Source organism: Rhamphochromis sp. 'chilingali', assembly GCF_963969265.1.
Source record: "Rhamphochromis sp. 'chilingali' genome assembly, chromosome: 22".
Lineage (NCBI taxonomy): Eukaryota > Metazoa > Chordata > Actinopteri > Cichliformes > Cichlidae > Rhamphochromis > Rhamphochromis sp. 'chilingali'.
Window position 1 is genome coordinate 30,444,261 of NC_137950.1, and position 12,739 is coordinate 30,456,999.

Sequence of the window (12,739 nt, forward strand, 5' to 3'; positions counted from 1 at the left end):
TGGGTGGAGCTGAGCGTGGGTGGAAGCTTGCACCCTCCGTGGAATGAGGGTTGAAGTGTCTGATGTGAAATCTGCCACACCTTAAGGCGTCAGGTGACCGGCCGGTTGTCTGAGGTGGAGGCGTGGTGGGTGCAGTCCAGCTGGTGGAGCTGCTGCCTGAGCGTCTCCGCTGCTCTGCGCCTCCTTTGATCTTTTTATAGCAGCAGATGAGACAGAATCAGTGATGGCTCGCTGCCCACGAGGCACACTGAGCGCGTGTGACCTCATTTCTCCTCCCCGCTCCCTGCTGCACTGCACGGTGGGGCAAGCGAGCCATTATCATTTCTGCCAAGTCACCGGTCGATCGTGCACGTGCGCGCACACGCAGGATTGAGCTGAGGCGCTCCTGTGTGCGCGAGTCTGTGCAGCAGCGGAGCATAAACGAGTTTGTCAGAGAAGAAGACGATGATGGTTGTTCACGGCTGGCACAGCGCGTCGTCTACTAAGGTGGGAGTTGGTGGTTCGATTCCCGTCTGCAGTGTCCTCCATCCATCAGTGTGAACCGTGGGCGTTTCTATGAATGAGGCGTGTTGAAACACTGTATCAGAATCAGCCCATTAATTATTTACTGGACAAAAAGTGAATTCTTATTTTTAACTCTGAGCCGAGTCAGAGTTAATCAGAACATCCAGCTGAATGTCTGTAAGTAATCACATTACATTGTCAAACTCAGGAACAATAAAGAGCACTACCACAGCTGTGGGTGTGGCAGCTGTGGCTGGTGACGAGTTAAACAGTGCGGTCAGTCACGTCTGCCTCAGCCTCCTGAAACACCCAACGCAGCTTTAGAACTGATCGATCGTGGCTCAAGAGTTGGCAGTTCGAGCCCCGGCTCCGACAGTCTCGGTCGTTGTGTCCTTGGGCAAGACACTTCACCTGTTACCTACCGGTGGTGGTCAGAGGGCCCGGCAGCCTCGCCTCTGTCAGGTCGCCCCAGGGCGGCCGTGGCTACAACGTAGCTGCCATCACCAGTGTGTGAATGTGTGGGTGTAGTATAAAGTGCTTTGGGACTAAGTAAAGCGCTATACAAATACAGGCCATTTAAAACATGAGTTCACCAAGAGTTTATTCAACAAAATGCCCCAAAGCCATTTTCTTCCCTTAAAGCAGCGCACTGAGCACTTGATAACAGAGCAAATGGACCTTAAGAGAAATTCTTTTTCGTACTGACAGACACCTGAAGCATTATGGGAGTCGTAGTTCTAAAACCAAGCAAACAAAAATCAAACAATGAGCAGCTGTTTATAAATAGTTTATTCACCTTTACAGTGTTTTTATTTCTTTATAAAACAAAGAGAGGAGGAATAAAAGAGGGGGGGTCAGATTAACATGTTGCCATGGTGATATAGTTTGTAGTCAGGTGGCATTTTTTGTTTGTTGATTGGAAACTAAAATGAACACCTGTGTGCAGCTGACGTGTGACACGAGGCTCGGAGTCGGGTACAAAACCACATCTGATCGAGACCACAAACCCCGCCCCAAAAAGGGGCCGTCCTTAAACAGCAAAGCAGAAGGAAAGTTATTGTTAGCATTGTGCTAGCGACCTCGTTTAAGCTAACGTTAATGGCTGTTTTTGTCGCCGTGAAAACAAGCTGAGCAGCTGCGTAGCGTCCCGCGTTCCTTTTAGTTTTCACTGGTCAAATGCGCCAAGACACGTCGTCAGCTTTAACGGATTTAAGGTGCTCGTGTTTATTTTGTTACCGAGTTACTCAACAGCAGGAGGTGGGGCTTAGTGATGACACCACACATCTGTGAAATATAGATTTAAAGGCAAAGAGGGAGCTGCCCGTTAATGACAGCAAATAATTCTGGATGTGTTGAAACAGCCATCAAGTGTTAACAGGAGGCCAGGAAGACATGGGCCCACATTTATTTATTTATTAAACCTCAGTTAAAACGTATTTCACCACACCCGGTGGACTGACCAGTCAAAGCTTGGTCCACTAAAGCCTGGCCTGAAATCACGCTCGCCGTCTTCTGGAAGCCTGCTGAGGGGCAGCACCCGGGGCTCTAGTTTCTGTAGTTGGCCTGCAGGTTAACGTTTGAAGCTTTGGCCATGTTTAGACTGAACAGGAGCGAGAGGAGATACACTCTACGCCAATGATGTGTTGTTTTATGTTCAGGACTCAGATCTGGGGAACAGCTGACATCAGCTCATCAGGAAAGCAGAGTAATAAGACAAAAGCAGAACAGATGGCTAAACAGCCTGATCTGGACGAGTTTCTGTTGTTCTTTCTCTGACTGGACCAACAGACATGGTTTGGGTACACAACTCAGAGGAAACGTCTGAAACTACTGAAGGTGTGGTCATATGACATCCATCCGATTTACTTGAATGAAAGGAGGCTGAAACACTGACGCTGGTTTGTGAAATGCAGAATCCGTTATTCTAACGAGGTTCTCCGTGAGGATAACACGAGCAGACTATGCCACATGTCTTGATGGGTCCCAGTTCCCTTGTGGGATCAATAGAGCATCTATCTACAGACTGTTGCACAGAGAAACGGTGACACCTTAACCTTACGGCGAAAAACAAACAGAGTGTGAACACAGACTGTAATTACAAACGGACCCAAACTCAACAATTAGGAACACAAAGGCGTCCGAGCTTCATCGTGGCAGGTTTGGTGAAGAGACGCAAACAGCAGAGCTGAAGCACTGTGTGGTCGGGGACAGAAACAGGACGTCTGAGGAAGCAGGAAGTACCGGAGCTTGTCACAATGACCGCTTTTCCACTGGTGCCAGACCCAGCACACAGATCTGAGAATCGTTAGCAGATGTTGGGCTAATGTCTGCGCGAAAAGCACCCCACCCAGAGTCTGCCAATCACTGGATGAATTTCTTGCGGTAGGCCCTCCCGTAGCGTTTGACGGCACGGGTCCTAACTTCAGGAGCAGCAGGCTCTCTGGTGGGGCCGCTGTTTCAGCACCACAGCAGTGGGAAAGAGGCAGGCGCGGTGCATTAAAAGGCAAAATTCGAGGTTCCTTCACAGAGTTGCCGCAGAATCCCTGATGATGTCAGAATCGGGGAGGAGTTTGACCCCAGCTCTGTTAACAGGTGACCACTTTCTATGAAACTCCAGGTGAGGAGAAGAGCTGAACGGAGGTTTGTATACAACCAACAATGAAAAGACACTGAGCACCTTGAACAGTCAGAGACGTGGACAGCACCTGCCTGGCCTCAAACACCTGAACCTGCTCAGCAGTGGAGAATATTACCAACATGAAATACTACAGCACTCAGTCTTCCACGTTCGGACCCATCTCTGGATCTCTGCAAGCTTCCCTTTGGGTAAAGCGGTGAGGTCTGCTGGAAAATCATTTGGAGAACCACAAAGAGTCAAAACGCAGCTTCTACCCATCGTTCTGGACTCGACCACGACCTGCCCCAAACCTCATCGAGTGACTGCGCTTCAGTAAAACTGTGGGTGTTAAGAACAAATCCACCTGAATGGAGTCAAACCTTGGACTCTGGTACAGGTCTACACTACACCCTGGTCACTGCTGAACGGGTCAGTGACAGGACGTGAGGCCAGGTCTGATAGCACCTAACAGGACTCGAGACAGGAAATGCTGCTGTAAAAATCCCAGTGGCTGTATGGCCACGCTGACGACACAGCTGCTGGGCATTAGAGATCAGGAGTGGACGAATACGCACGCTGCTGGTAGAGAGCACCACAGATGGACGACCAGTCCTGGGCTCGCTCAACAAGCTGCATGCACTGGCTGTCAGTAGCACCAGGCCACGGCGTTAGACGTGCTCACACAGGATGCCGTTTGTTTGGCTAAATGTCAATCTAACCTAAAAACCCTTGGCACTGATGAGGAGGCATTAGATCGGTCATAAGAGAGAGCACAAAGGAACAGTTGGCAGTTGCTTCAGCATCATCATCACCATCACCAAGAGCTCTGCAAACATGTTCAACCTTGGATGGCAAGAACGGGCGAGCTCCCAAAGATCTGAGGGTCAAACACACCTTCAGATCTTCTCCTTTTGGGGTCAAGCTCAAGGTTCAGCATCTTATTTATCCTGATTGCAACTGAACATGAGTGAAATCATCATTACTGGTGCCTCTGCCTTCATTACAGGTCACCAGCTCTTTGACGTTAAACACATCTGGAGATCAAGATGGGAGGTTTTTTTACTGAAGGCATCGGCACTACAACTTTGGAGTTTGTGTTTTAGATCCTCATGGTGCATCCTGTGTGACCAGACCTGCCAAGACCCACAGGTTCAACAACAGAGACCCAGATACCACACCCACGATGAACTATCAGTCATAGCAGGGTCCACGATAGCTTTTAGCACCAAATGTGAGGACGGAAATCAGGCATCAGGACTAAAACTTCTACCTGTGCCCGACCAGGACGCAGATGACCCTGTAGATGCTCCGGACCATCGGACAGACTTTTATACGGTGTGACTGGCTGAAGTCAGACGGTGTTTATGGTCACTGCATTAGGCCTTATTATACTGTACATGTAATATCTTTATGCAGAACGGTGGATGTGCAAGAAGAAGCTTAATGGTCAAAACAGTCGTCCAAGAGCCCGCTTTAACTTTACATATGTTGCATGGCAAAGCCAAACCTCCAGTAGCTGAAACATCTCTAATACTCATTCTGTCAGTTTGAAACAAGTCTCAAACCTGCTGTGATGCCAACGTGACTCTCCAGCCATCGTCCCTGGTGTTAAAGGTACAATTTGCAAGAATATAAGTGCTTAAACATCTCCAAGAAGTAGTAGTGAGTAAAAACGATTAATAGTCTATGGACAGAGTAATAATTCTAGAGCGTTACCATTCTGAAAGATCAGAAACCAGAGACACACAGAGGCTGACCATCGTGATGGCGCCGCTCGGTCAGCACAGCGTTCCACCTGTTTTTTGGGCAGTGATCCCAAAATCCTCATGACCCCGACGAGGTCCCAGTGTCCATTCAAAAGATGCTCCAAATGGACCTGGCAGACCTTTAGCTTAGAGTAGTTTTACTAAAAAGAAATCCACGACGTTGTAATGATGGCACTGCCACGCTGCGGACTCCGGCTGCAGAAAGCCAAAGCTCACAAACGGCAGCTTCATGAGGACTACAGCGCAACACGAGCCGAATCAGATCTCCTGCACAGACGGAGCGCGCCTGGAAATATTTACAAGGCCGTCAAGATTCACTCGAGTGTCCTTCATAAAGTGCATGCCAGACACAGCGAAAGCCAGCGCTCTGGAGTCAAAGATTTCTGCTTCAGTCTGTGCTGGGGGCTAGCCTATATAGGTGTGTAGCTTAAAGCAGATCGCTGCAGGAATGGTTATACTGTGCAGTAGCTCATTTGTCGTTTAGCTTAATGATTGATATATTTCAGAGTACAACAAAAACAAGGTTCTTTGAAGTGTAGGAGCTGATTGAAAGACTGAACAGTCCTTCTGTGCAAAACTGAGGACAGACAGAGAAGCAGTGAAGCAGGTGTTCACGCACTCAGAGCATCCTTCAGCAGATGATTGACGGAGCTGCAGAGGATTGTGAATAATAACGTTTCTCATCTTCACTGTGACATTCAACAGCAGGTTGTCGCTTCTCTTTGTGCTTGGTCCCAAACTGGGTCCAGATCAGCGACGGGACCCGTCCGGCCGGTCCAAACAAGGCTCGGGGAGAAAAGTTCAGACCTACAGCCCAACCCAATTTAGACTGGATTAAACAGGCTGCTGCAAACTGGATCAGGAGTTTCCAGTTGAAGGTGTTTGAAGTATTTGGGAGAATAAATAAATGCGGTCACGGTGACCCGGGGGTTCGACCTTTTTAAATCAGCATCTCTTTTTACAAGAACAGATTCGCCTCACCCAATGCTGATATTTTGCCAGGTTCATCACATGACCGTCTGCCATCATCAGCATCGTGGTTTCACATTTTGAGTCAGGTAAATTAGTTTGGTTGTCCCGCAGTGATCCACGTCTCAGATTCAGGTGAAGCACAGGAACTGGCCTTCAAAGCTCCACGTGGGTCCACGCTCGACCTGAATTTGAGTTTTCAGCACACAGAGAGAAGCGTCAACACTGAGAAAGCCTGAAGAGAGCAGAGATGAAGACAGAGTCCAGACCGCTCAGCACGAAACAAAGCTGGTCGGGAGGGGCTTCGTCCCACAGACGCCGCGGCGTGGTCACTAAAGAAGTCTACTCGTCTTTCCGTTTGTCTAGATTCAAGTTTTACTCCTTTAAACTGTGATTTCCTGCGTCACACTGTCCACTCGCCTGGCCCCGCCCACATGCTTACAAATCCATGTCATGTGATTGTCCAGCTGTGTAGAAGTTTGGGGGGTGGGGATGGCGAAAGTTTTCTGATCAGAGTCCCACTGATCAGCTGCGGTCCGCCGGCGATACTCCCCGTTAGCTAACCGCCCGCTAGTCTTCGTCTGGGTTCACGAGTGTATACATACATACATACATACTGGAGATATATATACACGTATATAGCTGTATGTTTGCGTATTAGAGAGAGTGCGTGTGTGTCAGACTTTTGTGATCTGATTGTGGTCTTCGTCTTCAAACCCCTCGTTCTCAGGGTCCGAGTCCGTCGTGTCCGAGTAGCGGTAGTGATCCGGTTCGTTGTCGCTGGCGTCTGGCGTCATCGAGGACGTGCTGCTCGCGTCACAGTTGGCTCCTTCTTCTACCGTCTTGGTGAAGAACAGTTTCACCTGAAGCAGAAGAAGAAGCAGACCGTCAGTCTGGAGGTCACCTGCCTGCTGCTAACGCTTTTAAACTACAGATGGCGGGCAGCGGCGCTCTGCCGCTCATCGCTCTCTGTGCTTCTAACGAGTTTACACGCTAGCACAGCAGAAATCATCTTCCTGGTCATTACAGCTGGGTTTGTGCGGCTCGTCAACTTAACGAGTCTTTTTCTTAAAGAACAAAACAAGCAGGATATTTACTCAGCGCCATCGCCGTCAGCGGCGTCGCTGCTCAGCAGCTTACCTTGAAGTTCGGGGAGAAGTTCCTGTTGGCCTTGTCCTTGTTGGCCTTGTCCAGGTCGTTCTTGGTCAGCGTGAGGACCAGGTAGTCTCTGTCGTTGGTTTCGCTTCCCGGCGTCATCGGGGTCTGCGGCGTCCTGTCAAACAGCTCTCTGGGTGTCCCCGCGCTGCCGTTCTCCATCCTCTCTGGGACTTCCTCCGGACCTGGGATGAAGAAGGTGTTGATCCAGAAATGGAACATCTTCTCCTACAATGAGAAAAAGCAGTGAGGAAACCAGGCCGGCCGTGCGCTCTGCCATCGTGGACACGTGTCCGTGTTCCACCTCCTCTGGTCCCCGGAGAAAAACCTGTGCTCCTAAAACTGATGCTGAACATCTACAGTAAAGACTAGTTTGAGTTTGGCACTGAATAACCAAGGCTGACCTTTGACCTTTGACTGTGAGGAAATATTCAGTCCTGCTCAGACACAGGGTCTGCACAAGACTCAGCACTGACCACAGACGGCCCTTCGAGGTGAGCCCAGACAAACTACACCAGGCCACATGTGAACCCCACTCAGGACAACAAAGAGGACTCCATCACCTCCTCACCTTCTTCAGCACCTTGTTCTGCTTGTGGAAGAACTCCACCTTGATGTCTCCACAGACAGGAAGTGGCTGCGGGAACTCAAACAGCATCAGTTTGTCTTCCCTGCGGGTGTGGCCGGGGTTAGAGGTGTGGATCTTCACCTTCAGCTGGTACACGACAAACTGGGGGTCTGCGGGGAGCACAGGGACACCCGTTAATTCAACTGAAGTCGCTCGAAGCGACAGCAGACTTACTGCTCGAGACTCACTGCAGGTGCCTCCGGTGAACATGGGGATGGTTTCAAACAGCATCTTGTGGAAGAGCAGAGCCACCGGTTTGTACTGCAGCTGGTTCTTCAGCAGGAAGTTGTAGTAGACAACGTAGCGCCGCTGGCTCGGGATGGTCACACCCTGAACATCAACAGATCAATCGTGAGGTCAGGTTATATCAGAGTCTTTCAGCATCCTCATCAGCCGCCTCTGCAGAGTTAGAATTCATCCATTCATTCTGTCACGCTGTCAGGGTTGCAGGGGCACCCTGGGAACACCCGGACGGGCCGCCAGGCTGTGGCAGGGCTAACAGAGACAGACAATCACTCACACTCACACCTGTGGACCGTTTAGAATCGCCAGGTAACCTAACCCCACTAGCTGCATGTGTTTGGACTGTGGGAGTACCCGGAGAGAACCCCTGCAGACACGGGGAGAACATGCTCAGGGTTTACCGCCCAGTTACAACCTTATTCATCACAACAGCTGCTCAAGGCGCCTCGTATCACGAGGCAAAGGCTCCACATGAACACAAAAAGGTTACCTTCTTGTCGTGGGTGCGGACCTCCCCGTAGAAGTCGAGGGCCTCCTGAGCTTCCTGGAACTTGCCCCGGTGCAGCAGGTAGGCGCAGATCATCACGCCGGTGCGGCCCTTTCCCGCCTTGCAGTGGATGGCGGCGACGTGCTGCTCGTCCTCGCTCAGCCACTTGTCCAGGTCCTCGCAGAACGGCTTTATCAGCTCCAGCTGGGGCGGGTTGTGGTCCTCGAACGGGTACTGAGCGACTGGGAGAGGAGGAGCAGAGCGACGGCTCGTTACCCAACACCAGACAAACACACTGCCTCTCAAAGGTCAGAGGTCACAAGAGGACAGGCTCACCTTGGCAGTTGAACTTTGATGAGTCGTAATGTCGCTCCGCACATCTGTGGAAAGGCACACAGATGTTAGGACTGGCCGCCTCGCCGGCAGCTGTCGGCACCTCTGAAGGAATGTTTAGCTCGCTGACGTAAGGAGCTGCGGTGAGAGGCGGAGTCCACCTGACAGACGCTCACCTGAGTACGTTAAAATGAACCCCTCACCCACTTCTCTGTGCTTGACGTCACAGTATTATCCTGTTTGTTAAACCTGCGCTGCTGTCAGTACACCTGGACCTGCTGAGCTGAGTCGGCACGCCTGTGGGCGGGGCTCCTCACATGAACATTTCCCACATCAGTGAGCGAATGAAAACTTTAGAACTGAAGGCCCGTCAGGCTCGACTCCTGAGGGCCCCGGTCCTAACAGTCTGGTCTAAACTCAGCTTTATGACCTGAACAGGAAGTTTTCATTTCAAGACATCATCACAGAGGAAAGCAGACTGAGTACTCACAGGTTGTAGATCTTATAGTGATTCTTGTGCTTCGAGTCTAAAAACCTGAGAGGAGAGGCGGGGCAAACCGTTAGAGAAGCTTTAAAACAGACCGACTTTACTCACACGGCAGCTCCACGATGACATGTGGAGTGTTATTACAGCGTTATCACACTACAGTGTTATTGCAGAGTTTGCTGTGAGGCTGAGGTGAAAGTCTTTCATCCAGAAATCCTACGCCGAGCAAACCAGCTTTAAAAACCAACACGTGGTCTCCGCAGCGCCCCCTGCTGGTGTCTGAACACGACGCGGCTTTAACGAGGCTGACGTCACATTTCGAGCACGTCTGTAATCAATAAAATAATCTTCTATTATTGCTCAGCTGATTGAAGCTCGCTCACTTGTACACTTCACATTTTTGTGGCCCACCTTAAGGCAAACTTCCTTCTGATTTGCCAGGTTCAGGAAGCCTACTGAGGAGCTCCTGCTCTGGACTCACTGGAGATCAGTTTTCAGTGGAGCAATATCCCATATGGAAAAGATATATATAAATCTTATAAAGTTTGTATCTGTCTTGTGTGAAACTTGTATGAAAAGCATACAAGAGTGAAAACAAATATAAGATCCCTTGAAAAATTATATAATGAAACTTGTATGTTTTGGATACTTCCTAAAACGATATATGAAAGTAACGAGAAAGTGGCCACGTTCATGAGTAAATCATATAAGTTTTTACTATTTCTTTTCCATATGGGAATCACTGAGTCTGTGTTCTTTCTGAGCGTGGATCAAAGAAAATCTCCAGTTTCAAACTTTCGGTGGTTTTCGTTTGTGTGTCCATCCAATTTTTAAGATTTCCACCTTCGCTAGCAGCAGCGATCATTAATCCGTTAACAGGAAGTGACCCAATAACCTTAAAAACTGGGTTGTGCATTTTTTCAGTACGGGATCAGATTTCACAGCGATGTTTACAGGAGGCGCTGCTGAGCACTAAAAACATGGGTCAGAGAAGGTCAAAGGTCATCTTACCGAACCACGTCGTCGATGTTGTTCCTGTAAACGCCCTCCAGCCGCTCGGCGGGGAAACCCATCGCGATGATGTTTGGATAAATGTCTGATGGAGCGCCGCTCAGGACCAAACGTCTGAACACAGCTGGACCCCAAAAACTAGCACTCAAACATCCAATCACAGAGCTTCATACCATCACATGATTAGTCAGATCTCTCTCCTGGACTCCTCCCCCTTTAAGACAACCTTTGGGTTGGGTTTGGCTGCCCCTCATAAACAGAAGGTCTAACAGCAGGTGGCCGGCGCATACGACCGAAAACACAACAGTTCCTCTTTAAAAATGAATAAACCATCACATCATCGGAAACGAGTCGAGTTTCCCTAATCGATCAGTTTACCTCAGAAGGTGGTAACAGGTCAGGTATCAGAGTCAGCTGACAGGAAGTTTGCCAAAGCGATGAATCAACTGTCAGAAACCTGAAGAGGTCAACGACATAAAAACAGCTAAGAGAATAAAATGTAACGTCAGGCGTCTGTAAAGGCACAAAGCACCCCTACTCTGATCAATAATCAAACTGATCGGGACTTTCACTGTGCTGATCATCCTCAGTCCCTCCACCATAAGTGGCTATTTGCTTTCTGATCAATCAGTCCTGTTCAATCAGCTGCATGTGGATTGGTGCCTTCAGCCCTGCAGGAGGTCCACTGAATCAAACTTTATTAACACAGGAGAGAAGCGAACACCACTAAATATGACCAAACAGAATAATCAATCATCAGTAGTGATCGATAGATTTCATTAATTCAGTGCTGGGTTTGTTATTTTACCAATAACACACAGGTTGGTCGATAATCGATATTCTGACCTACAGCAGATGCATCAGAGCAGCCTGGAGATGCTCCAACAGACCTCACGCCGAACTGCATTGAAAAATCTGCTAAATTAAGACTAATTAGCAGACGTGTCAGTGTAAGGGGACAGCATGAAGACGGTCGCTGCAGAAAAAACCAGCGGAACATCTGGACCATGAAGACCGACCGAGAACAGCCTTCAGGCACGAGCCAGCAGACACGAGCCCGCCTCTAAATGTGCGATTTTTTGAGTCCGGCTGCTCATCAGCAATACGCCCCACACCGAGCCGCCTCCTTAAATCACAGCTTTTCTGAACAGGCTTCTGCACGGCGCTATCACACACACACACACACACACACACACACACACACACACACACACACACACACACACAAAAAGGTAAAGGATACAGGTCAGGTCCAGGTCGAAGCCGTCCTCCTGGTACCGCCTTTTGTTCCTGCTCACAATCTCCCGGATTCTGATTAAGGCAGCCATCGCTGCGCCCCGGCCTCCGGTGAGGTCTGTCAGCGGGTCAGAGATCACCGGGAGACGGTCTGTTTTACTGCGGAGCCTCAGCTGTCTGGTTACCCTGGTAATCCTGGGCAGCTAGCTCGCAGCTAGCCGGCCTCCAGTCCCGCGATTTCCAGATTTAAAGAATAACCCGCAGAAAAATAAAGCCCAAATAAAATCCAGTAGAAACCTCGACCCGAAGCAGCACGAATCGGTCCCTTTATCCGGCCTGCTCGCTGCCTCCCGAGCCCCGCTCTGGATGGATGCTAGCCGACCTGCTAGTAGAGATGCATCCGGGCTGTCGCTGCTCTTTTATGGATCAGAACAGGGGAGCTCCGAGGCCTCCTCCCCGCTCCCGCAGCGGGCCCGGGTTTCCAGATCCCCTGCCTGCAGACAAAGACCATCTGCGGAAGGACGGCCGGTGCGGAGCCGGTCCTCCGGACGTATCCAGCAGAGCTGTTCCCGGCCTATGAGCGCAGGAGAGCCGCCGTGCCTGAATGCAGGTGAGGGGAGAGAAACCCTCTCCGCCTCGGTGCCTTTGAGCAGAGCGACTAGACGACAGTTACGCATGCGTCAAGTCTACAGCAGGAGAGACGTCCACATCCGCCCGCCTTCAAAATAAATGACCTACCTCAAAGGACTTGTTTTTTTTTCTTAAGCGTTTCCGCAAATGAATTTAAACACTATCATGGAAAAAACACATTTTACGTCCACAGTACAACCTAAAGACTTTAAGGACTTGTGTGTTCCATTTATTCAAGTTATTTAAGTATGTTTTTTTAATGAATCGATCCCAGTGGTGGGTTAATAGTTAAAACACTTTTGAATCTTTCAAAAAAATATTAAATTTTTCACCAAACAGCAGCAGAACAGCAGATTTACTGATGTATTTATCATCAGAGGGACAGAGATGCTGCCAAATTTACCTATGGTGATAATAATCATAATAATAATAATATAAATTCCTGAAACATACTCATACATATTTAACGTTGTTAGTATTATTGCTATTGTACAGAATTTATCAACAGCTATTTCAGTTTGTTTTATGTTATCAATACATGCATTTTTTTAATTCTATCCTTAATTAGATTACTGTTTTTTCTTTAATTTTCATTTTATGTAGTTTGAATTAATTATTTCATTTATACGTATATAATTTAGTCATGTTTACCTTAATGTATGTATTAAAAAAA

General features: G+C 49.0%; 1 protein-coding gene across 2 annotated transcripts; it reads right to left on the reverse strand.

The window, feature by feature from the left end:
* Nucleotides 1-1,075: 1,075 nt before the first annotated feature.
* ptenb (phosphatase and tensin homolog B) lies at nucleotides 1,076-12,143 on the reverse strand. 2 transcript variants are annotated; one of them, XM_080872035.1, is made up of 9 exons: nucleotides 11,444-12,141; nucleotides 10,201-10,285; nucleotides 9,193-9,237; nucleotides 8,706-8,749; nucleotides 8,373-8,611; nucleotides 7,828-7,969; nucleotides 7,583-7,749; nucleotides 6,997-7,239; nucleotides 1,077-6,719 (listed from the first exon to the last, which is right to left on the reverse strand). In XM_080872035.1, the coding sequence occupies exons 1-9, from the start codon at nucleotides 11,526-11,528 to the stop codon at nucleotides 6,534-6,536; spliced, it is 1,236 nt and encodes a 411-aa protein (XP_080728161.1). In that variant the 5' UTR covers nucleotides 11,529-12,141; the 3' UTR covers nucleotides 1,077-6,533. The 2 variants fall into 2 exon arrangements, with proteins under 2 accessions (XP_080728160.1, XP_080728161.1); XM_080872034.1 differs by having other exon boundaries at nucleotides 1,076-6,719; nucleotides 7,583-7,969; nucleotides 11,444-12,143.
* Nucleotides 12,144-12,739: the final 596 nt, after the last annotated feature.

What these genes read in the sequence shown, in the direction of transcription:
- ptenb (XM_080872034.1), bottom strand. Translation starts at nt 11,528, where the DNA reads ATGGCTGCCTTAATCAGAATCCGGGAGATTGTGAGCAGGAACAAAAGG. An exon ending in CACTATAAGATCTACAACCT is followed by an intron (nt 8,750 to 9,192) that starts GTGAGTACTCAG and finishes GCCTTTCCACAG; the next exon opens with ATGTGCGGAGCGACATTACG. An exon ending in AGAACAAGGTGCTGAAGAAG is followed by an intron (nt 7,240 to 7,582) that starts GTGAGGAGGTGA and finishes TTCTCATTGTAG; the next exon opens with GAGAAGATGTTCCATTTCTG.